Below are 25,319 nucleotides of genomic sequence, written 5' to 3'. Positions count from 1 at the left end.
AACAGCTCAGTGAAAATCCTGAGGTCACGGGACAAAGATAAAAGAATCCGCCACCCCACCAGCGGTCAGAGCACATGGGGACTTTAAAGAGGCAGAATTAGCCAGGCTGTGATCCAATTGGTGGGGTACCCAAGTTCTCGGGGGCAAGTGCCCAAGGATTTATGACAATTAGTCGGGTCTCCCAACTTTCAACTCATTCAAAATATATTGGCTTCTACAGTACAGTGACACCTAACAGAGAGGGAGATTAGCTAGATAGCTAGATGTGGGGAGGAATGGATGGATGGATGGATAACAGGGGACTGGGACATACAGTGAGTAGCGTTCTCATAGGTTAAATCCCACAAAACCATCCTCAAATGCAGCAACCAATTTTTTAATCCATTTTATTTTGGATCAAACACACAATTCCCATGTAAGTTGCACATTAAACAATGGAGCAAATGAGAGACTCTTCTCCCTTGACAGAGTCCAGGTTGACCAGCCCTCAGGACACTACAGACCTGCAAACACACACACACACACATACGCACAAGGAAATCCGGTCCCTGCCATGGGACGGGGGTGGAGGATTGAGGGGCACAGGGCTGAGTTCAAGCTCCAGCGTGGGCTGCCCCACGGGGACAACCGGGGAAGGACTCTGCCCTCCCTGCTCTGGGCTCTGCGGAGCTCAGACCCTTCAGCGGCCCTTGTCGCACCCTCTGAGCTACCGTGGAACATGATCCCTCCAGGGTCCGGAGAGAGGGCAGGAGCCCGGGAGGGCTGAAGATGGAGGGAGGGAATGAAGAGGATGAAGCAGTGCTGGCCACCTCCTAGGAGCCCGGAGCCGGGCACTCACCGCACCTGTGGGACACAGAGAGCAGAGGGGTTCAGCCAGTGCCGTTGGACCCGGCGTTGGGCTCATGGGCAGCATCCTACGCTGGGAGAGCAAGGCCAGAAGGGACCATTAGGACCATCCAGCCTGTCCTGATGCATAGCACGGGCCACGGACCTCGCCCAGCCACGCCTGCATCCTGCCAGGAGTCTGGGTTGAGCTGGAGCTCAACTTCCAGACAGAGACACCAGCCTTGTCAAACCGCCTCAGGGACCGGCCGCAGCCCAGCGGGTGCCGCACACCAACTCCCTGGGGAGCCACAGCTGTCTACGCCGATTCTGGTTCTGGTTCCAGGCTATTGCACCATGTCCCTGCTGTGACATTATCTGAATACAATAAGATCATATAGATCATTGTTGCAACCACTGTTATATATTCGCAGCAAATCTAAAAAGGTTATCAAGTGAGGTGTTTGTGAAAAGGTTATGATTTGCTGGTTATGATTATGCCATCTGTATGCATGTATCATTTTTGTATGTGAAGTTATAAGTATTGTCTCTATACCTGGATTTCAAATGTTTGCTTCTGGGGTAACGCCCACAAGGGAACTAGCCAGCACATCTTGGAGGGACTGTTCAAATTAAGTGGCTCATCAAGAAATACTTAGTTTACAAAGGACTATGGGAGACACCCATCTACACTGAGTGGACTGTCATGTAAACATGCTGTCTGGAGTATGGGTAATGGCTTCCTGCAATGACTGAGGGAAATTGTGCATGAACATGTGACTTGCCCATGTGACTCCAAACTCCATCTTGTTGCTGTAATTTTCCACAGTAAGAACAATGGGATTCCCTCCACATGGCAGAAGCTATAAAAGGTCCTGGAAACACCTGCACTTTGTCTTCAATCCTGCTTCTTACCTCTAGAGGAACTTTGCTACAAACTGAAGCTCTGAACAATGGACTGAATGACCCATCCAAGCTGTGGATGTACTGCAGAGACTTGACTTAAGCCAGCAGTTTATTCCATCACTGCTACAAGCCTGAACCAAGAACTTTGCCGTTACTAGATGTAATTGATTCCTTCAACCAATTCCAACTCTCACCTTTCTTTCTTTTTATGAATAAACCTTTAGATTTTAAATACTAAAGGATTGGCACCAGTGTGATTTTGGGGTAAGATCTATATTGAACTGGGTGGGGCTGGATCTTTGGGATCAGAAGAATCTTTTATTTGATGAGACTGTTGTAGAGCAATTGTAAAGAACCGCTCATCTCTGAATCCAGTACTTTTGGTGGTGACATAAGAACTGGAATGTTGGAGGAAACTGCTTTTATGACTCCTTGTTAGCCAGTGTGGTGAAACAGGAGTTTACTTTTGTTGCTGGTTTGGTATATCCTATAGGGGATTAGCCACTAGTCTTGGGGTATATCTGCCCTATTTCTCATCAGTTCATCCTGAATTTGGGCATCCTCAGTTCTGACCCACTGAGGCAAGGTTACACCTGCCACAGATCTGGCTTCACAGGCACCTCTGGCCCTTTGTGCATCTGGGCCCCACTACTGATCATTAATGATCATGGTGGAGTGGTTATTAATTGATGCTTATTGATCCCTGAGCTTTGAACATTTATTTTTGCTCTTTAATGAGTGATCGTTCATTTTTTTTTCAATGATCTTTAATTGATTATTACTGATAAGTGATTATTGCGTATCATCAACTGATCATTAATTCCTGCTTACTTATGGTTGATCCTTGATTATTGATTTTTAACATTAATTACTGATCTGTGAATGTTGATTATTGATAATTAATTGCAGATTAATGGCTATTCGGCATTAATTACAGCTCACTAAGTACTGACCAGAGATAGCCAATCCCTGATTGTTGACTTTCTCAGTGATAATTCATTAGAATTGATAATAGATTGTTGATTCTCATTGATTAATCACTCCCATATCAACAGTCATGGGAGCTCATTAATTAGTGATGATGGATTGTTGATTATTTATAAATAATAAATCATTTCTGATTATCTCTGATTGATCGTTGGGCACTGTGAGGAATCAGGGCTGGCAGCAGAGCCAGTCCCAGGTGACCTGACGCGCGCACCTGGCCTGTAGCTGCCTGATCGGCTCCGCCCTGATTGCTGGGCAGAGTGAGCAGACCGGCTCATAAGCCCAGCAGAGCTTAAGCAGTTGCCCAAAGCATTTCCCCAGTGCTGTGATAACGGCTGTGACTTCTTTTTTCAGCCCTGGTCCTGCCTTGTTCCCGTCTGGGTCCAGGCCTGCTCCTAACCCTGGGCTCCAATTCCTGACTTTGGCTCTAGTCCTTGTCTCTGGCCTCTGACAAACACTGGATATGGGTGGTAATGGTGATCAAGTAGTTACCGAGGATGGTTGGTGGCTGATGGGGGGGGATAGATTACTGAGCACTGGTTATTGCTATAAGCAGTGAGGTGACCATGAAGGTAGCTGTGGCTATTACCTTAGCCAGCGTGACGCCGGCGCTGTACAACAGGCTGAGCAGGAAGAGAGCAATGAAGACAACAGGTGTCCAGAGACCGTCAGATTCCTCCTCTCCTCCTTCAACATAGATGCCGTGGTCCTCCACCAGGCAGTGAGGAGCTGGGGATGAGATAAACGGGCCAGTTAGAGAGGCCTCTTCGTTAAGCCAAGGAGCTGAGTGGGCACAGCAGGGAGCTCCGATCTGTGCTCTTGGCAGGAGTTCCTGTCCAGGGCCAGAGACAGAGGGTTTCCTGCCAGGAGAGACCGGCAGGCTGCAGGTGGAGACCCCCCGTCACAGGCTGCAATTCTCAGAGCAGCCTCAGGGATTCAGCCCCCAACTTCCATTAAATTTCTTGCCCTTTGGCTCCTTTGCAAACTCCAGCCAGCGGCACTACATGCCCCTCCCCGAGCATGCCCTCCCCCTCCCTTGGCCAGCCAGGGAACTGGGCTGAGACCTGCCAATGCATAACTCAATGGGGCCATGCACACCCATCAAACAACAGCATCTTCCCAGTCAATGCCAGATTGAGCCGTGCTGGGACCGGTTCCTGGACAGCAGAGGCACCAAGTCCCTATTTTGGGGACCTGGGGAATTTGCCCACAGAGCTGTTCTGAGACCTCCCCCAACTCGCACCATCCCAGAGGGAGTGTGGTCCAATGAACAGAGCACTAGGATGGGACTCAGGACCCCCATGGGTCTATTCCCAGCTCTGTCATTGACATTGCAGGACCTCAGGCAATTCACCTCCCCTCTCTGTGCCTCAGTTTCCCTTCACACCCTTTCTCTGTTTGGACATTAAACTCTTCTGGGCAGAGACTGTCTCTTACTCTACGTGTGTGCAGCTCCTAGTGCATTGGGGTCCCAAACTCAGTGGAAACCTCTACACATGACTGTAATACACCTAATAACAGGGTCATCTGACGGGAACAACTTTTAAGCTACTACCCGCTTGAACTCCATTTCAACCCATTCTTCTAGAAGGGGGAAGATCTGTAGCCCATCGCCACATTTGGGCAACACCTAGCCAGCCCACCCGTGAGCCCTACGAAAAAGGGGAAAGATATGGCCACCCCATCACCAACACCCTGTGTTGCCCCCATATCATCAAATACTGGAAACAGATATGATGGCCCCCAACTGATTCTCACTTGAAGCGACTCTGCCACCGTCACACAGCAGTGACCTCATTCCCTGTAGGCAGACGTCTCCATGGCCCATTTCTAATTCCTTGAGCCGTCTGTATTGTTGTGTCCTGGGGACTGAGTAAAGACCCCTCCCAACTCATTGCACATGGGATACCACTCAGTAGGAGCCTCTTTCACTCACCGCCAGCCTGGGCTCCATTGGGAACCCGTTCCCAAGAGTTGGAAGGACTCACAGCCCAGCATTCCCTGAGCCCATCCATGTGTCTTGTCAACAGCACAAACGCCTACTGGGAAGTGGCCTGGAGCCTCCTCAACTTAGTTCACACCTTGGCTCTGGCCTCTGACAGTCAGGCTTACAGTCCCTCTCCAGTTTAGCTGGGAAAGGACAGTTATTGATACATCGTAGCCCAGAGACAATGATTCCCTCTGGGTTCGGTTTACAGCCACTGTGGGAGACCTCATCTCTCCGGATGTATGGGCTGAAAACTTAATTCATCCACCAGTGCACTCTTTGTCCTGGGCCATAGAGTTTGGTGGTGGATAATTGACGTGACCTTCCTAGCTCTGAAACCTTGACTGGTGCATTTGTAGATCTTAAGGCCAGAAAGGACCATTACTGCATTAAGTCTGACCTCCTGTATATCACAGGCCAGAGAATCTCACCCAGCTACCCCGCTATGGAGCCCAATGACTTGTCTTTGATGGGAGCATATCTTCCAGAAGAGACCTCAGGCTGGATGTACAAATCTCAAGAGATGGAGACTTCATCACTTCCACTGGAAGTTAGTTCCAATGGTTTCCTTCCAGACGTTGTGCCTTATTGTTAATTTGTATCTCTCTGCATTTAACTTCCAGCCATTGGCGCCTCAAGCCTTTCTATACTAAGTTAGACACCTTTAGTGCCTAGTATTTTCTCGCTGTGACACAGGGCCAGAAAGGGTTACACAACTAGCAGGCTAATTAACCCAGATTCAACCTTTAGAGACATAGTTAGTTAGTTCCCAATACGCCTCTGACATTTAGGGCACCGACAATGCTCCTCTGCTCCTGTCTGTTTCTGGCAAGTCTTTCAATGGTTCCCCAGCTGTGCCCCATATTTCTCTTTAGAGACATATTAGTAGATAATATTTGTGGTGTTGTCATAGGCACCGACTTCCCCTCAGCCCCTTGCCCCACCCCTGCCCCGCCTCTTCCTGCCCCTGCACCGCCCTCGCCCCAGCCCCATTCCATCCCTTGCCCAAGGTCCCCACCCCACCCCGCCTTTTCCCACCCCAGCCCCGCCCCCTCTTCCTGCCCCCATTCCACAACTTTCCCCCAAGTCTCTGCCCCTGCCCCGCCTCTTCTTCACTTCCTTCCCTGAGGCACCACATCCCAGCACCTACCCCTCCCTCCCAGAAAGACCTAAGCGCCACCAAACAGCTGTTAGGTGGCAGGGGGGGAGCGAGAAGCTGGGAGGGAGAGGGAGGAGTGTGGACATGGCACGCTCGGGGGAGTGGGAGAAGGAGGCAAGGAGGGGGGAGCTTGGCTGCCGGTTGGTGCAGAGCACCCACTAATTTTTCCCCATGGGTGCTCCAGCCCCAGAGCACCCACAGAGTCAGCACCTATGGGTGTTGTGTGTTTACATATATATTGTTAGAGGTTGACAATGTAACCAAACAGTTCCCGTCTATCACTGTATTCTGCTGATTCAGAGATCAACAGGAGATAATGACATTTAAATGAACTGTGAATGTAGTGATATCACTGTCTTAAATTCAAATAGCAGGAGATAGGCAATTGCTTTATGTTAATCCATGTAGCTAATTACTGGTGATGCTTAGGAAGTAGGAAGTTACTGCAAAGACACTATCCTTCACCCAAGGAACACCTGCTGTCAAGAGGTTGACAGTAGCCTGCCAGGGTCTATAAAAATTCTTGGGCCCTGATCCTTTCATTTCAGATCTGCTTAAGCTTCGTCAGGGGACGTTTGAGTCATAAGACAGAGGTCTCCAATTCTATTCTGGATCACCCTGATATTGGCCATGGACATTGGACTATAACCTGATAAACTGGTTCTGGAAGGGACTCTTTGCAACTCTGAAGCTAACCATCTCTGCTTTGAAACTGACCTGAGAACTCTATTCCTACCTGTATCTTTTAACCAATACTCTCTCTCTCTCTTTTCTTTTTTAATAAATTATAGTTTAGTTAATAAGAATTGGCTGTAAGCATCTATTTGGGTAAGATCTGAAATATTCATTGACCTGGTGGGTAATGTCTCCGATCCTTTGGGATTGGCAGAACTTTTATATGATTAACAAGCTTTTCAGTAATCCTCATCATATTTGACTTGGCTGTCTGGGTGGAAGCTCAAGGCTGGGTTGCTTTAAGGGAATTGTATTTCTGGATTCTAGGTAATCAGTAAGGTATTGTAGAAGCTGTTTGTTGCTAGTTTGGTGAATCTATCAGAATAACCACCAGTTTGGGGGATTGTCTGCCCCATTCTTTGCAATTTGCCCTAATTGAGCAATCTCAGCATGGCCCCCCAGGGACCCCGGTCACTCTCCATGGAGGTACTTATACAGATCAATGAAGCCATCTCTTGAATGTCTCTTTCATAAGCTCACCCAATTTGTCTCCTCCCATCTTTCACTGGAAGGTATTTTCTCCAGCCCTCTAATCATTTTTCTAGCTCTCTTTTGCATCCTCTCCAATTTTTCAAACTTCTTTTTAAATATGTGGACATAAGAATGGCCACACTGCATGGGACCAATTGTCCATCTACCCCAGTATCCTGTCTTCCAACAGTGGCAGACACCAGATGCATCAGATGGAATGGTCAGAATGGGGCAATTATTGAGTGATTAATCCACTGTCATACAATCCCAGCATCTGACCATAAGAGGCTTAGGGACACCAAGAACATAAGGTTACGTCACTGACCATCTTGGCTAATTCTTTTCTGAACCCAGTTATGCTTTTGGACTTGACAACATCCCTAGTCAACAAGTTCCACAGGTTGACTCTGTGTTGTGTGAAGAAGTACTTCCTTGTGTTTGCTTTAAACCTGTGGCCATTTAATTTCATTGGGTGACCCATGGTTCTTGTGTTATGTGAAGGAGTAAATAACACTTCCTTATTTACTTTCTCCACACCAGTCATGATTGTATAGACCTCTATCAAATTCCCCCTAGTTGTCTCCTTAGATGAACAGTCCCAGCCTTTTTAATCTCTCCTCATATGGAAGTTGTTCCATAGCCCTGATCATTTCTGTTGCCCTTCTCTGTACCTTCTCTATTTCTATTATATCTCTTTTGCGATGGGGTGACCAGAACTCCATGCAGTATTCAACGTGTGGGCATACCGTGGATTTATACAGAGGCAATATGGTATTTACTGTCTTATTATCTGTCCCTTTCCTAATGGTTCCTAACGTTCTGTTACTGCTTCTGACCATCGCTGCACGTTGACTCCATAACCGGATGCTGTATTCCGGTGTCAGTCTCCCCGATGCCATACTCAGAAGTGAAATCACTTCCCCGATCACCACCCCCCTGTTCACACATCCAGGGGCAATGGGGACAGAGCTGGTGGGAATGGAGGCTCCTAACTCAGTCTCACCCTGCCGCCTAGCTCCCTGCAGACATAACACCAGATTCCTGGGGGCTCTGACTCTGCACCTTATGTGGTCAGGTGAGGAAACATCTCGAGCAGTTCTGAGAAATAGGAGCCAGAGTGGCTAGGGCTACATTGCTAGATAGGTGCAATGGTTATGACACAAGTCTTGGAGATGAGGGGGATCAGGGCTCTATTTCCACCTCTCCCACTGACCTGCAGTGTGACCAGAGACAAGCCATTTGGGCTGGGTCTTTAAAGGACTCTTAGGAAATCAGGTGCCACTGAAATAAACTCATAATTTCAGGGGGAGATGGGAGTCTCACCCCTTCAAGCATCCTGGATATAATCCTTTTGTGCCAAAATATCCTCTCCCAGCCTCTCTGTGCTCAGACTGTGAGCGCCTTGCATTAAGGATGTTTACTCTGTGTGTGTTCATGCAGCGCCCATCACAATGGGGCCCTGACCTTGGTCAGGACATCTAGGAGCTGCTGTATCATGAACAATAGCAAGTCACTGCCGAGGGATGGGCAGCCAGACTCATGACACTGCATGAGGATGGATGGATGCATAGAGGATATTGCATAATTTCAGATGGATGGATGGATGTTGTAGAAGCAAAGGTAGACAGACGACACTGCAGATGTTGGAGAGATGGGCAGGGATTGCAAAAGGGAGGACAGACAATGTCAGATATTGCCAAGAGAAATATGGATAAACAGACATAGTGCAGAGAGAAAGAGAGTGCAGGTGGGCAGGAAAATGGACAGCTAGTAAAGAGGGAAAAACAGACAAAGGTACAGCAGTGGGTAGGATGGATGGACAGATCCTGCAGACAGAAGCTTTGATGAATAGATCTAGATAATGCATAAGAAAAGGAGACTGGATGGATAGTAAGAGATACTTCAGAAAGTAGGGTGGTGAATGGATATAGATGATACAGGAGGGAGGCTGGGCTGGTGGATAAGACATAGAGACGGTCCCTGCTAGAAGAAGACATCCCATTGAACATAAACTCTAGCATGTTGCATTTTTATTTGGGCATATTCCACACACAGCCACACTCTGTACACCAGAGCTACCACAGCTTTACACACAGGCTAAGAGGAATCCCAGACCCCACGAGGTTCCGTGGCCATCTCAGATACGCCATGAGGAGCCCGCGGGGCTCTGCTCCTCAGTAGCAAGTGACATCGGTGTCGGACAAGATCACAGAGACATTGACGGCAGTGGGTTTACCAGAGGCTTTGTCCACGCTCCGGTGGATGAAGGTCATGGGCAGACCCTCATGCCCCACCACACAGGCGTACGTGTCCCCCCGCTGCCATTCAGACGCCAAGACATTGAGTTTGCTGTAGATGAAGTAGAGCTCCTCCTTCCCAGCCTCCCGGACGGGGCCGATGTTGGTGTAGGCTTCCTGGGGCACGGGCCGGTCCTGCTGGGTCCATGTCACCAAGATGTCTCTGGGCCAGAAGCCGGAGGCCAGGCAGGTGATGGTGGCTGATTCCCGGAGAGCCAGCTCCTCAGTGTGAGGAGGGGAGATGTAGACAGAAGGGTTACGGGGAGAGACTTCTGCCACAAGGAAACACCAAAGGGTTAATGGTGAGCGAGGAGAATCAGGAGTCCCGGCTGCCAACCCCCACACAACCCCCATACTATAAACCACTAGACCCCCACACACACTCTGCTCCCAGATCTGGAAAAAGAACCCAGGAGTCCTGACTCTACGTCCCCTTCTCTCTCATAAATTTGCACATTTCCTCCCACCCACAAATGTGTAATGCCCAGTCCAAAGACCTGAAGCCAGATCAGAGCTTGCGCCCCCTAGAGACAGAAGGACCCATGTCCCATTCCCCACACCCTGAGCCAGCCAGTCCCCACACCATGAGCCAGCCAGATTGGAGCTGGCACCCCCTACAGGGGAAAGGCGGGTTTCTTACCATGAATCTTGCGGATGGTCTTGACAATGGCCGACGGGATGTCTCGGTGTTTCACGGTGCAGGTGAACTCCTCCCCCGCCTGCCACTCCTCCACGCACACCCGCAGGATGCTGGTTGCACTGTAAGTGCCATTTTCCTGCAGCACCGGCTCCCTGGAGACCACGTCCAATGGGCCCCCGCTACCCCGGTTCCAGGAGACCTCCAGGCTGCCGGGGGTCTCCATGCCACTCACCAAACAAGTGATGGTGGCATTCTGTGCTATGTAGAGGTCCTCCAGGGAAGGGGGAAGGAGAAAGACCTCCAGAGGGTGTCGATTACAGTTGCCACCACCTGGTTGGGGGCAGGAGGCAGCGTTGAGGGCTGAGATGACACCAGCTGATAACTAATTGCCTCTGTCTGAGGGGTGCAAATCCCAGGGGCTGTTTTGGGACAGGGACGAGGGTCATTGGGGTGGGAAATAGGGCACTGGGTTCCCTGATGGAAGGGGCAGGACCCTCATCTCACGGGGCGTCGGGAACAACGGATGAAGTTTTCCAACACACCCAGGGATTGGGATTCCTGGGTCCCATTATGATTATTTGGGTCTCTGGGTCCCATGGGCAGAACTGAAAGTCTCTGGCTACGATGGGAGAAAGCCCCATTGTGGAAAACCTGGCAGGGGACAGACCTGCCATGTTTGCTCAACTCAGGGTCCTTCCAGCCTGAAATTCATGAACTCAACAAAGATGACAGAGTTGGCAACGGGGACACAGAGAGGAGAAACGACCTGCCCATGGTAATTCCTGACTCCTTTTCCCCATGCTCTAACCATTAGCCCCACTCCCCTCCCAGAGCTGGGGATAGAATCCAGAAGTCCTGGCTCCCAGCCCCCTGCTGGAAGTACTAGATCCTGAATCCAGAGCTCAGGATAGAACTCGCATCCCCTAAACCCCTCCCCCCTACACAGGCAGAAGGTGCCGTTTATATTTCACTCCCAGGGGTTGAGACCACAACTCTCACTGCAAGTCGATGTGGGAGTTGAGAGCGTGAATCCCTTTGGAAACTCCAGCATTGAAGCCTGAACTGGTGCTAGCTCCCTCACTAGCCCCTGAGGGTAATAGGGGGCCTTAACCGTATTGGGATAAACAACCCTCTCGTCGCCCTTTGGGAGCTTCAACTCACAATTCTGTGGCTTCACCTTGACCTTCAAGGTTTCATTCAGCGTCATGTGCGACACCAGGCAGACATATTGGGGCCCTGCTTCTCCTTCCGCCTTGGACCTGGGGACTCTCAAGATGCTCTGAGCAGAGTAGGCCTGGCCAGATCTGAAGACGGGGCCACTGCTGTACTGGGAGGCGGGGACTATGGAGCCGTTGTGCTCCCAGCGGAGGCTGATGTCTGCTGGGAAGAATCCAGTGACGTCACAGAGGAACGTGTGGGAATCTCTCTTCCCTGGAGTTTCCTCTGGGTCAGGGCAGGAGACAGTGGCTGAGACAGTAGGCGCATGGGCAGGGTAGGCTGGAAGGGACAAAGATGTGAGATGAAGCTAATTTCTCTCCCAAGGATGGAATATGTCTCCTCTTAATCCCTCGTTCAAACACGTGAGGGGTGGCCAACCTTGGCTATATTTATTATGGTATTTGCTGTTTTTCCTTAAATCCACAGCTCATGCAATGACCAGGGAATTTCAGCTTTCATTTAATCAAAAAAGGAAGGGTCTATCCCCACTGGCTGCAAAGAAAAGCTTGAAAACCCAATCCCCACCCACTCCCTTTCACTTCCTGGCTCACCAACCAGAAAGCAAATAAAAGCAACCCAATATTTATTAAAATCTCTAGATTTTTTTGCACCCGTTTCACAACTTTGTGGTTTCAAAAATTGAAAAGGGCTCATAGAAGAGCCTCAGCGATTATTCAACAGCTCTAAATGAGAGATTTAAGGAGCTATATCGGTTCAGTTCAGATCAAACTGAGGAAGTGACTTGACTAGTGTATGAATACCTTCCCGAGGAGAAAATGTCGGGTACTAAAAAGTCCTTTAATCTAGCAGAAAAGGCAGAACAAGAACCAATGGCCGGAAATGTAAACCAGACACGTTCAAATTCGTTGTAAGGCAACAATATTGGAAGAAAACCATCAGAACAAACTATCAAGGCAAGTGGTGGATTCTCCATCTCCTGAGGGGTTCCAATCAAGACGGGATGTGTCTCTAGATGAAGCTTTAATCAAAGACATGTTAATGGGATCGATAAACGGGTAAATGAGTGAAATACTCTGGCCAGAGAAACAGGAGGTCTGACAAGATGATCTAACGATCCCTTCTGGCCTCAGACTCAATGAATCTACCTTTTATGGACCATCTTAACCCTACTTTATATCTTCTGTCCCTCATCACCTCTTGTGAAGGCCCTGGCTGAATCGCCACTTTGAAAGACCCAGGAAATATCCGCCAGATCCTCCTCTATTTCCTCACCACCCTAATAGACTCTAGTGAATTGCAAGGGCTTCATTTTCCATGGCAGAAGCTGCTCTGAGAACATTCACCGTTACTATTATTGTGGTGGTGTCTACCGGCCCAGAGCGAGACCGCAATCCCCACCTGCGAGGCGACGTAGGGACGTGAAAGAGAGCTCCTGTTCCAGAAACAGACACCGGCTGAGAGAAAGAAACGAAGGAGACTCATCCCCACTTTTCAGGCTCAGGCACAGAGCGAGAGTAAAGTGACTTTGGCTGAGTTCGCACAGGGAGTTGGGACTTAAACGCAGACGTACTCACTTGTGTCCATGAGTGGCATATCCTGGGTGACTTCTGCAAAACAAGGAAGTCTCACTTTGCAAGTGAACTTGGTCCTGCTCTTCCATTGCTCCAAGGTTATTTTGTGGGTGCTGGTGACGCTCTGGGTTCCATTGGCTTGTTCCGGGTTTCCTGTCTCCGCATCAGAGCTGGTTTTCCCATCCACTTCCCAAGCCACCCGAACATCTACCAAGCTATAGCCCAGCACCAGGCACATCACACGGCCTGTCTTCCCAATCAGGTCCTCATAAGACGGCTCAGTGACATAGACGGATGGAGCCACTGAGTTACTGAGGCAGGCTGAGAAATACAAAGGACTCATTTCAATAGGGAAAGAAGAGCAAAAGACTCCATGAATTCCCTGGACCATGAAGGACACTTCAGTTATGGGCGTAACAGATTAGAGAGATACTTTCATTCCCCTAATTTGTGATCCCACAATTTCATGGGATGGTAGAAGGAAGAAAGATAGAAACCAGTGAAAAAAAGCCTCTTTCTAGCTATCTAACAATCCTGTAGCACTTTCTGCCTCTCTATCTACACTTTCCCATGCAACATCTATGGCTCCATCTCTTTATTAATAATTATTCATGTATCCACATCCCCTTTCTCACTCCATCCATCCATCATACCTATCTTTCTAGCCAATCATCGTATCCATCTTTCCTTCCAGTCTTTCATCCTTCTATCCACAGTATCTCTCTATCCATCCAACCACCATATCTATCACTGCATCCATCCATCCCTCTCCCCACCCACTCCCAGTATCCATCTCTCTATTGTATTTCTATGTCACCCATCACCCTGGGATCTGGGCACAGTCCCACCTACCCTTAGGCGAGGCTGGTTTCTGGGTAACCCTTTATCCCACCCCACCGTGCATGGCCGCAGCCCCTCACCCAAGCACTTGCTGGTGTTGTGCATGGAGTGCTCCGTTCCCCACGCTGGGTGGGTCACTTGACAGGTGTAGACATCCCCCTTCTCCCAGCTCTCCTTGGTGACTTTCACTCGGCTCTGGCCCATGTAGGAGCCATCTGTGCCCTTCCCAACGGAGAAGTCCGTGGTAGGAAGGTTCCTCTTCTCACCATTTACCAGCCATTCCACTTTGGCTGCATGGGGGCTGAATCTTAGGAGGAGGCAAACCACCTCCAGCTGCTTCTCCATGGCGTTGCGCTCACAGGAGGGGCCCAGGAAGCGAACCTCAGGGTGAACGAGACCTTCGCGTGCTGGGAGCAGAGAAAGAAAATGGTCAGAGGCACGAATCAATTGCATTTGTACAGCACTGAGCAAAATGTGCTCAAGTCCTGAATGACAACGGAGAGAAGATGTTTGACTACGGAGCCATTGTGCTCCCAGTGGAGGCTGATGTCTGCTGGGAAGAATCCAGTGACGTCACAGAGGAACGTGTGGGAATCTCTCTTCCCTGGAGTTTCCTCTGGGTCAGGGCAGGAGACAGTGGCTGAGACGGTAGGCGCATGGGCAGGGTAGGCTGGAAGGGACAAAGATGTGAGATGAAGCTAATTTCTCTCCCAGGGTTGGAATATGTCTCCTCTTAGTCCCTCGTTCAAACATGTGAGGGGTGGCCAACCTTGGCTATATTTATTATGGTATTTGCTGTTTTTCCTTAAATCCACAGCTCATGGAATGACCAGGGAATTTCAGCTTTCATTTAATCAAAAAAGGAAGGGTCTATCCCCACTGGCTGCAAAGAAAAGCTTGAAAACCCAATCCCCACCCACTCCCTTTCACTTCCTGGCTCACCAACCAGAAAGCAAATAAAAGCAACCCAATATTTATTAAAATCTCTAGATTTTTTTGCACCCGTTTCACAACTTTGTGGTTTCAAAAATTGAAAAGGGCTCATAGAAGAGCCTCAGCAATGATTCAACAGCTCTAAATGAGAGATTTAAGGAGCTATATCGGTTCAGTTCAGATCAAACTGAGGAAGTGACTTGACTAGTGTATGAATACCTTCCCGGGGAGAAAATATCGGGTACTAAAAAGTCCTTTAATCTAGCAGAAAAGGCAGAACAAGAACCAATGGCCGGAAATTTAAACCAGACATGTTCAAATTCATTGTAAGGCAACAATATTGGAAGAAAACCATCAGAACAAACTATCAAGGCAAGTGGGGGATTCTCCATCTCCTGAGGGGTTCCAATCAAGACGGGATGTGTCTCTAGATGAAGCTTTAATCAAAGACATGTTAATGGGATCGATAAACGGGTAAATGAGTGAAATACTCTGGCCAGAGAAACAGGAGGTCTGACAAGATGATCTAACGATCCCTTCTGGCCTCAGACTCAATGAATCTACCTTTTATGGACCATCTTAACCCTACTTTATATCTTCTGTCCCTCATCACCTCTTGTGAAGGCCCTGGCTGAATCGCCACTTTGAAAGACCCAGGAAATATCCGCCAGATCCTCCTCTATTTCCTCACCACCCTAATAGACTCTAGTGAATTGCAAGGGCTTCATTTTCCATGGCAGAAGCTGCTCTGAGAACATTCACCGTTACTATTATTGTGGTGGTGTCTACCGGCCCAGAGCGAGACCGCAATCCCCACCTGCGAGGCGACGTAGGGACGTGAAAGAGAGCTCCTGTTCCAGAAACAGACACTGGCTGAGAGAAAGAAATGAAGGAGACTCATCCCCACTTTGCAGGCTCAGGCACAGAGCGAGAGTAAAGTGACTTTGGCTGAGTTCGCACAGGGAGTTGGGACTTAAACGCAGACGTACTCACTTGTGTCCATGAGTGGCATATCCTGGGTGACTTCTGCAAAACAAGGAAGTCTCACTTTGCAAGTGAACTTGGTCCTGCTCTTCCATTGCTCCAAGGTTATTTTGTGGGTGCTGGTGACGCTCTGGGTTCCATTGGCTTGTTCCGGGTTTCCTGTCTCCGCATCAGAGCTGGTTTTCCCATCCACTTCCCAAGCCACCCGAACATCTACCAAGCTATAGCCCAGCACCAGGCACGTCACACGGGCTGTCTTCCCAATCAGGTCCTCATAAGATGGCTCAGTGACATAGACGGATGGAGCCACTGAGTTACTGAGGCAGGCTGAGAAATACAAAGGACTCATTTCAATAGGGAAAGAAGAGCAAAAGACTCCATGAATTCCCTGGACCATGAAGGACACTTCAGTTATGGACGTAACAGATTAGAGAGATACTTTCATTCCCCTAATTTTGTGATCCCACAATTTCATGGGATGTTAGAAGGAAGAAAGATAGAAACCAGTGAAAAAAAGCCTCTTTCTAGCTATCTAACAATCCTGTAGCACTTTCTGCCTCTCTATCTACACTTTCCCATGCAACATCTATGGCTCCATCTCTTTATTAATAATTATTCATGTATCCACATCCCCTTTCTCACTCCATCCATCCATCATACCTATCTTTCTAGCCAATCATCATATCCATCTTTCCTTTCAGTCATTCATCCTTCTATCCACAGTATCTCTCTATCCATCCAACCACCATATCAATCACTGCAACCATCCATCCCTCTCCCCACCCACTCCCAGTATCCATCTCTCTATTGTATTTCTATGTCACCCATCACCCTGGGATCTGGGCACAGTCCCACCTACCCTTAGGTGAGGCTGGTTTCTGGGTAACCCTTTATCCCACCCCACTGTGCACGGACGTAGCCCCTCACCCAAGCACTTGCTGGTGTTGTGCATGGAGTGCTCCATTCCCCTCGCTGGGTGGGTCACTTGACAGGTGTAGACATCCCCCTTCTCCCAGCTCTCCTTGGTGATGTTCACTCGACTCTGGCCCATGTAGGAGCCATCTGTGCCCTTCCCAACGGAGAAGTCCGTGGGAAGGTTCCTCTTCTCGCCGTTCACCAGCCATTCCACTTTGGCTGCATGGGGGCTGAATCTTAGGAGGAGGCAAACCACCTCCAGCTGCTTCTCCATGGCGTCGCGCTCACAGGAGGGGCCCAGGAGGCGAACCTCAGGATGAATAAGAGCCTCACATACTGGCAGCAGAGAGAGAAAATGGATACCAGGTCAGAATCATGAATCAATTGCATTTGTACAGCTCTGAGCACAATGTGCTCAAGTCCTGAATGACAACGGAGAGAGGAAAGTTTTACCTTTCCCTCCTTCCTTCCCTCTGCACCATTCCATCTATCTATCACTCTGTCTATGTCATCTCTCCAGCCATCCCTCCTTGTATCCATCCCTCCTTCTGTATCTCCATTTGTCCACCCACCTAGCCCACGCTCCATACCATCCATCCCTCTCTCTTTCACTCCCTCCGTCTTTCCCTCATCTCTGTCCATCCATCCCTTTTCCTCTCTATCGTCCCTTCCATGGACTCTATCATTCTATCTCCCCCACTCCCTCTGACACTTTATTGCACCCTTCTGCCTCAGTCCTTTCATCATTCTCTGGCATCCCAATGTAGCTCACCGTTCGTGATCTCCACATCTATCTTTTTACGGGAGGGAGTGTGCTCCACACTGCACTGGTAGGTGTTGTGCGCCAGGTCCCAGGCAGGGACGGTGAGCTGGCTGACGAGGGTGAAGGCCCTGCCACTGCTCTGTGCCATGGCTGGGAAGGTCTTGATCCCATTGGTCACTCTGCCGGAATTCCACTTGACATTCACGGGCTCCGGGAAATAGCCGGTCACTAGGCAGGCTACGGTCACCTCACAAGTGGGGCTCCCGGCGATGTCATCACAACAGGGGAACAAAGGGAACACAGAGGGGGCTTGTGGGAGCTCTGTCAGGGAGAAAGGCAAGTCAGGACATTGAGAACTGAGAATCCTAAACCCAAAAAATGGTGGGACTCCAACCTGCGAAGGGGCTCTACAGAGCTTGGCATAAAACCCAGGAGTCCTGGCTGTCAGCCCGCTCACCTCTCCACTCCACTAGACCCCACTCCTTTTCAGAGTCAGAGATAGACCCCAGGAGTCCTGACTGTCAGCCCGCTCACCTCTCCACTCCACTAGACCCCACTCCTTCCCAGAGTCAGAGACAGACACCAGGAGCCCTGGCTGTCAGCCCTCTCACTGCTCCACTCCACTAGACCCCACTCCTTCCCAGAGTCAGAGACAGACCCCAGGAACCCTGGCTGTGAGCCCGCTCACCGTTCCACTGCACTAGACCCCACTCCTTCCCAGAGTCAGAGACAAACCCCAGGAGCCCTGGCTCCCAATCCCTCTACACACACGAACCCACTAGATCACTCAGTCCTTGAGGAGCTTGTGATGCATACAGAGAGATGCGCTGCAAGGAAACATTGGAATCACTATCATCTCACTAGCCTTCCCTTTCCAGGATCAGTCTATCCCTAGACCTACCGTTAGAGTGGGGGGAGGGGGGCTGGGAGCCAGAACTCCTGGGTTCTATCCCTGGCTCTAGGAGGGGAGTGGGGTCTTGTGGCTTAGAACGCGGGGGCTGGGAGCCAGAACTCCAGGCTGCTATCCCCAGCTCCAGGACAGCAGTAAAGTCTGTTTTTTCACAAACACGCACCCCATGGCAGGTTCTCTAAAAGACCCCACCCCCACCCCTGAGAGATTTCAATCTTTTCAGAGTTCTGCAGGCTTCATGACCAAATCTCTGGTGAAAAGCAACAAACAACCCATAGAGGCCAAAAAGGGGAAGTTGAGACAAGTGAAAGTTGTTTTTTCACCCCAGCGTTTGCCCCTCCAATCCAATTTTCACACCTTCTCGCCAGCTTCAACACTAAAAACTCCTGAGTGGGCGTCACTGATAGATAACAACCTATAATTATCTTTGATGACCATTTGGGGGAAGAAGAGGGGATGTCCAACAGGCAAAGAAACCTCAGATGAACAATCCAAATGACACAGACCACAGTGGGACTCACGGACAGAACTCCCTGGTCTACAGTGCTGGGCCGCGACCCACCATGCCTGATAATTTGGTGAGTAAATGAGAGGAAAGTGGCTGCTACTGGGGTGAGTACAGGGGGTGTTTTAACCCTATCAGAGTGAGCACCTTTAGAGAAGAAAATCTTATAGAGAGAGGAGCAGGACTCCTGGGTTCTATCCCTGGCTCTAGGAGGGGAGTGGGGTCTTGTGGCTTAGAACGCGGGGGCTGGGAGCCAGAACTCCAGGCTGCTATCCCCAGCTCCAGGACAGCAGTAAAGTCTCCCCTCTCTGGGAGGGGGGTGGGGTCTGCTGGTTAGAGCGGGGTGGGAGGGGCTGGAAGCCAGGACTCCTGGGTTCTTGCCCCAGCTCTGGGAGGGGAGTGGGGTCTGTTGGTTAGAGCTGGGGAGGCCAGGATGGGTAACACAGGCCAGGGTCTGCCCCAGCCCCCAGGCAGAGACGAGGGAACAGAGGTGTTTTTCTCACGCTCCACCTATAAGCTGGGATAACAGCTTTGAAAGGGGTCCAGAGCTGGGCTAGCAGGGGGCTGCATATCAGGAGTGAGGAGCACTGGCAGGGCTGCAGGGGAGCCCAAAGCTGGGCTAGCAGGGGGCTACAGGTCAGGAATGAGGGGCACCAGCAGAGCTTTCAGGAGGGAGCCCAAACCTGGGCTAGCGGGGGGCTTCACATCAGGATTGAGGGGCACCAACAGAGCTCCGGGGGAGCCCAGGGCTGGGCTAGCAGGGGATGCAGGTCGGGAGTGAGCGGCACTGGCAGGGAGGAACCCAGGCCTGGAGTAGCATGGGCTGCGGGTCATGAGTGAGGGGAACCAGCAGAGCTGGAAGGAACCCAGGGCTGGGCTAGCAGGGGGCTGTGGGTCAGGCGTGAGGGGCATCAGCAGAGTGGGGGCAGCCCAGAGCTGAGCTAGCAGGAGCTGCAGGTCGGGAGTGAGGGGCACAGGCAGGGCTGGGGGGAGCCCAGGGCTGGGCTAGCAGGGGGCTGCAGGTCGGGAGTGAGGGGCACAGGCAGGGCTGGGGGGAGCCCAGGGCTGGGCTACCAGGGGCTGCAGGTCGGGAGTGAGGGGCACAGGCAGGGCTGGGGGGAGCCCAGGGCTGGGCTAGCAGGGCCTGCAGGTCGGGAGTGAGGGGCACAGGCAGGGCTGGGGGGAGCCCAGGGCTGGGCTAGCAGGGCCTGCAGGTCGGGAGTGAGGGGCACAGGCAGGGCTGGGGGGAGCCCAGAGCTGAGCTAGCAGGAGCTGCAGGTCGGGAGTGAGGGGCACAGGCAGGGCTGGGGGGAGCCCAGGGCTGGGCTAGCAGGGGGCTGCAGGTCGGGAGTGAGGGGCACAGGCAGGGCTGGGGGGAGCCCAGGGCTGGGCTAGCAGGGCCTGCAGGTCGGGAGTGAGGGGCACAGGCAGGGCTGGGGGGAGCCCAGGGCTGGGCTAGCAGGGCCTGCAGGTCGGGAGTGAGGGGCACAGGCAGGGCTGGGGGGAGCCCAGGGCTGGGCTAGCAGGGGGCTGCAGGTCGGGAGTGAGGGGCACAGGCAGGGCTGGGGGGAGCCCAGGGCTGGGCTAGCAGGGCCTGCAGGTCGGGAGTGAGGGGCACAGGCAGGGCTGGGGGGAGCCCAGGGCTGGGCTAGCAGGGCCTGCAGGTCGGGAGTGAGGGGCACAGGCAGGGCTGGGGGGAGCCCAGGGCTGGGCTAGCAGGGGGCTGCAGGTCAGGAGTGAGGGGCACAGGCAGGGCTGGGGGGGAAGGGCTGGGCTAGCAGGGCCTGCAGGTCGGGAGTGAGGGGCACAGGCAGGGCTGGGGGGAGCCCAGGGCTGGGCTAGCAGGGGGCTGCAGGTCGGGAGTGAGGGGCCCAGGCAGGGCTGGGGGGAGCCCGGGGCTGGGCTAGCAGGGGGCTGCAGGTCGGGAGTGAGGGGCACAGGCAGGGCTGGGGGGGCAGGGCTGAGCTAGCAGGGCCTGCAGGTCGGGAGTGAGGGGCCCAGGCAGGGCTGGGGGGAGCCCAGGGCTGGGCTAGCAGGGGGCTGCAGGTCGGGAGTGAGGGGCACAGGCAGGGCTGGGGGGAGCCCAGGGCTGGGCTAGCAGGGGGCTGCAGGTCGGGAGTGAGGGGCACAGGCAGGGCTGGGGGGGCAGGGCTGAGCTAGCAGGGCCTGTAGGTCGGGAGTGAGGGGCACAGGCAGGGCTGGGGGGAGCCCAGGGCTGGGCTAGCAGGGGGCTGCAGGTCGGGAGTGAGGGGCACAGGCAGGGCTGGGGGCAGCCCAGGGCTGGGCTAGCAGGGGCTGCAGGTCAGGAGTGAGGGGCACAGGCAGGGCTGGGGGGAGCCCAGGGCTGGGCTAGCAGGGGCTGCAGGTCGGGAGTGAGGGGCACAGGCAGGGCTGGGGGGAGCCCAGGGCTGGGCTAGCAGGGGGCTGCAGGTCGGGAGTGAGGGGCACAGGCAGGGCTGGGGGGAGCCCAGGGCTGGGCTAGCAGGGCCTGCAGGTCGGGAGTGAGGGGTACAGGCTGGGCTGGGGGGATCCCAGGGCTGGGCTAGCAGGGGGCTGCAGGTCGGGAGTGAGGGGCACAGGCAGGGCTGGGGGGAAGCCCAGGGCTGGGCTAGCAGGGCCTGCAGGTCGGGAGTGAGGGGCACAGGCTGGGCTGGGGGGATCCCAGGGCTGGGCTAGCAGGGGCTGCAGGTCAGGAGTCAGGGGCACAGGCAGGGCTGTAGGGGCAGCCCAGGGCCGGGCTAGTAGGGGCTACAGGTTAGAAGTGAGGGGGCACCAGCAGAGCTGTGGGGGGAGCCCAGTCCTGGGGTAGCAGGGGGCTGTGGGTCAGGAGTGAGGAGCATCAGCAGAGCTGGGGGCAGCCCATGGCTGGGCTAGAAGGGGCTACAGGTCGGGAGTCAGGGGCACCAGCAGAGCCGTGTGGGGGGAGCGCAGGGCTGGGCTAGCAGGAGGCTGGGGGTCAGGACTCAGGGCCATTAGCAGACGTGGGGCGCTCAGAGTTGGGGAGCTGCAACTAGACGTTTGGGGGAACAGCTGGATTGTTTCTAAGGGGATTTTATTATCTCCTATCTTTAGCCCAGTCACAAATATGTGCAACCAAAAACTGTCTAACCTGAGGCACAGATTTCCCCTTTGGCATGTCCCTTGTCGGAGGTAAACCCCTGAACTCAGCGAGTGCAGGAACACGTCTCTCTGAGCCGGCCCTGCCTCCCTCCACCAGCTCTGCGCTCATGGTCCGTGCTGAGAGCCCAGCGTGGGGCTTCCCAGCACAGCTAGAGGTGAGCTCGGCTGCCTGGGGCTGGACGGAACTGGCAGCTCAGAGGCGACAGCTCAGAGCTCAGGTTCCTAACTTGGCCTTAGAGTTGAGCTGGCCCCGTTTTTGCGGCACGCTCAGCTGGAGACGCGTTGGGCTTCCTTTCCGGAGGGACGAGCTCTGACGTCTCCGGCTAAAGCCCACTGGAGATGCAGACCCCGGTAAGTGCTCCCCAAGGCGCCTCAAGTTTGGGCATCTAGAAAGTGACGCAGCTGGAATTCTTGGGAGATTTCTCCCGTAGAAAGCAACAGAGGGTCCTGTGGCACCTTTAAGACTAACAGAAGTATTGGGAGCATAAGCTTTCGTGGGTAAGAACCTCACTTCTTCTCCCATAGAGTTTGGGAAAGTGTCCAGAAAATCTTCATCCCAATTGGTTAGAATCTGAGTAGTTTCTTGAGTGGGAATCTGGCTAGAAAGGTCGTGAGCTAGGGGTGATGATCACCAGTCGATTACTGAGTTTGGGGGAGGGAAAGTTTTTTACCCTAACCCCAGAACTATGACCCTAAACCAGACCTTAAACCCAACTACTTAGACCCCCAACTTTCTCCTAACTTCCTAACCATGACCCTAACCCCAGCGTCCTAACCCCCGACAGATGCACCTATTCCTTAACCCCAACACCCTAATCCTCACCCTTTCCCTATAATCCTATCCTTAACCCCAGATCTCTAGCCCCTACTCCCTAACTCTGACCTCCAACTCTGACCCTCTCGTCAAACCCAACCCCTAACCCTAACGTCCCCACATTATCCCCCGAACCCTGACTTTAGATTGCTTAGGCTGCAACGGTCCTGGGATCAGTAGAGTCCTCATTGTTATTTCTCTGTAAAGCTCCTGGCACGACGGGTCCCGGTCCTAGATTGGGTTTTCTAGACCACTGTGATACAAGTACTAACCACCAATTATACCCCTAACCATAACCCCAGCTCTAACCCGAACATCCCCACCATGACCCTCTGAGCATCAGAGTTTTGGTGCCTCCAGTCTGGTATCAAGCATCCCAACACAAGAACTATCAGAACTTGCAAATTAATCCCTTGGGTGAGAACCCAAGAGTCTCACTAACTCCCTCTGAGAAATGGCATCAGACCCAGTAGGAATCTAATGATTGAATGGCTGCAAAATTGGCTAGAAATCCAATCACAGCACGTCAAATATTGAACTTCAGGGTGGAAAGGTATTTGACCTGAACCATTAAACCATCACCCTTAATTGTACCCCAGCAATCTATAGCCCTTACTCCCAGCACCTAACCGTAACCGCTAACCCTTAATCCTCCTCCCCTATGTATGATTATAACCCGAACTCTAACCCAAAGGGCCCATATGTCCCGGGTTGACTTGGACAGTCCCAGTCTTTCCTATGATGTCCTAGGATATCTAATCACATGCGTTTGATCCACAGAAATGCTTACAAGCCAGTAGTGGCCAATGATGTTACCACCTAGGAACCTAATGAGAATATAACATTTAATATTCTTACCCAAGCTAAAATCACTAGTACAACAGGGTCTGTGCAGCACAAGTGAATTTGGGGCCCTGATCCTGGTCAGTCTGTGACACAACCTGGAAGACGGGGGGCAGCCTATCTCAGGGGCCCACTTACACACAGGGATTAATAAGACCTTGCAACTGTCACTAGTCTCACCCCAAACTGTGCTGTGCTTAATGGAGCAGAGTGGGGCTCCGCTAGGGGACGCTCTCCCCCGGCATTGAGTGCTGGCCCCAGTGCCACGCTAGGGCCTGTGCTGCACGGAGCGGGACAGGGGCTCGGTAGGGGCTGTGTCTCAAGGCCTCGCTCTCTCTCCCTTTGCAGTTAGAGCCACGGCCCCGTCTGTCTTCCCCCTGACCTCCTGCACCGGCGAAGTCACCACGTCCCAGGTCACCTTCGGTTGCCTGGCCAAAGGATACTTCCCCGAGCCGGTCACCGTGACGTGGAGCCCAAACGTCGGCTCCTCGGGCGTGAAGACCTATCCCTCCATGCTGCAACCTTCCAGCGGCCTCTACTCACTCAGCAGCCAGGTCACCGTCCCGGCCAGCAGCTGGGAGTCTAACACCTATAGATGCACCGTACAGCACCGGCCCACCAGCTCCAGCATCTCCAAGGAAATCCCAAGTAGGAATGGCGCGGCGCAGCCCGGGGGGGAAGGGAGGGGTTGGGGGTCTCTCAGGTCCCTGCTCTGGTGACTGCTGCAGGGAGAGAGGATGGGAGCCTGCTAGTGCAGTGAGCCAGTGGAGTCGCTGTGGTGGGTGGATGGAGAGAGAGCGACACCACAGAGAGATGGGAGTGGATGGGGACAGGTAGATAGTGTTGGGTGTGGAGAGAGAGAGACCATGCACCGAAGGGTGGAGGGATGAAAAGAGACACCACGCCAAGAGAAGCGATGGATGCTGCAATACAGGGAAAGGGGCAGAGGGCTCAGTAGGGAGCCCTGTGCTGCAGATAGCAGGGCGGGGGGTTCAGGAGGGGTCTGTACAACAACTAACCCCTGTCACCCTTCTCCCAGAGCCCATCCCCATTGAACCCCACGCCCCCGAGGTGCACGTCCTCCACTCCTCCTGCACCACCAAGCCAGGTGCCATCCAGCTGCTGTGCTTCATCTCCGGCTTCTACCCCGAGACTTTGACGGTGGAATGGCTGGTGGACGGCGAGCCCGGGCTACTTCCTAGTGACACCGCCCCTGCCAAGAAGGACGCCGACGGCCGCACTTTCAGCACCCGCAGCAATGCCAGTGTCTCCCAGGACGTGTGGCTGGAGGGCAAGACGTACACCTGCCAGGTGTCCCACCCGGGCACCAGGAGCAAAAAGCAGGGCCACGCCCGCATGTGCAGAGGTGACGCTGAACAGGGACGGGCTGTCTGGAGAGGAGAGGGGGACACTGGGCAGGGATCGAGGGGGGAGGGGAGCATGTGAGACTGGGCTGGGCTTTGTAGAGGACAAGGAGTGAGGGGGGACCAGGATGGGTTTGGGCAGGGGAGACCCAGCCTAGTGGCTGACCCAGGCTCTCCCATCCCCAGAAGAAACGACGTCTCCCAGCAACATCCAGGTCTTCCTGGTGCCCCCGTCTCCTGCCGCCCTGTACGTGGCCCAGAGCCCCATGCTCACCTGCCTGGTGGTCAACCTGCCTAGCGACTCTGGACTCGAGGTGGTCTGGTCCCGGGAGAAGCCAGGATCTGTTGTCCCTGATCCCCTGACCCTCACTGAGCATTACAATGGCACCTTCACCGCCTCCAGCTCCATGCCCATCTTCACCCGCGACTGGGAGGCCGGAGAGACCTTCACCTGCAAAGTGGAGCACTCGGAGCTGCCCTCACCCCTCATCAAATCCATCTCCAAGAAGCCAGGTAAGAGGAGAGCAGGGTCCCTAAGGGGAGAGACTCCCCTATCCCAGTCCCCAGCCGGGAG

The 25,319-nt window shown here is 52.9% G+C and overlaps 3 gene segments (V, D, J or C); 2 read left to right on the top strand and 1 right to left on the bottom strand.

Moving 5' to 3' along the window:
- LOC135886886 (immunoglobulin heavy constant gamma 2-like) overlaps positions 1-25,319 on the top strand; it is a 131,428-nt gene that overhangs the window by 57,695 nt on the left and 48,414 nt on the right.
- The window catches only part of LOC135886769 (immunoglobulin epsilon heavy chain-like), a 199,510-nt gene that overhangs the window by 173,422 nt on the left and 769 nt on the right, over positions 1-25,319 (top strand). Inside the window, 3 exon segments of the C gene segment in view lie at positions 23,734-24,029; positions 24,421-24,747; positions 24,932-25,258. Coding sequence covers positions 23,734-24,029; positions 24,421-24,747; positions 24,932-25,258 — 950 coding nt within the window.
- Positions 835-21,833, bottom strand: LOC135886887 (Ig mu chain C region membrane-bound form-like). The segment is given in 10 exon segments: positions 835-843; positions 3,305-3,444; positions 9,304-9,636; positions 10,005-10,334; positions 12,758-13,075; positions 13,675-14,001; positions 15,521-15,838; positions 16,439-16,762; positions 17,199-17,510; positions 21,809-21,833. Coding segments are annotated over 10 exon segments (2,436 nt in total).

The sequence above is a fragment of the Emys orbicularis genome, chromosome 12 (assembly GCF_028017835.1).
Source record: "Emys orbicularis isolate rEmyOrb1 chromosome 12, rEmyOrb1.hap1, whole genome shotgun sequence".
Lineage (NCBI taxonomy): Eukaryota > Metazoa > Chordata > Testudines > Emydidae > Emys > Emys orbicularis.
Note: the sequence above shows the minus strand (reverse complement) of the source record. Positions and strands in the feature narration are given on the sequence as shown.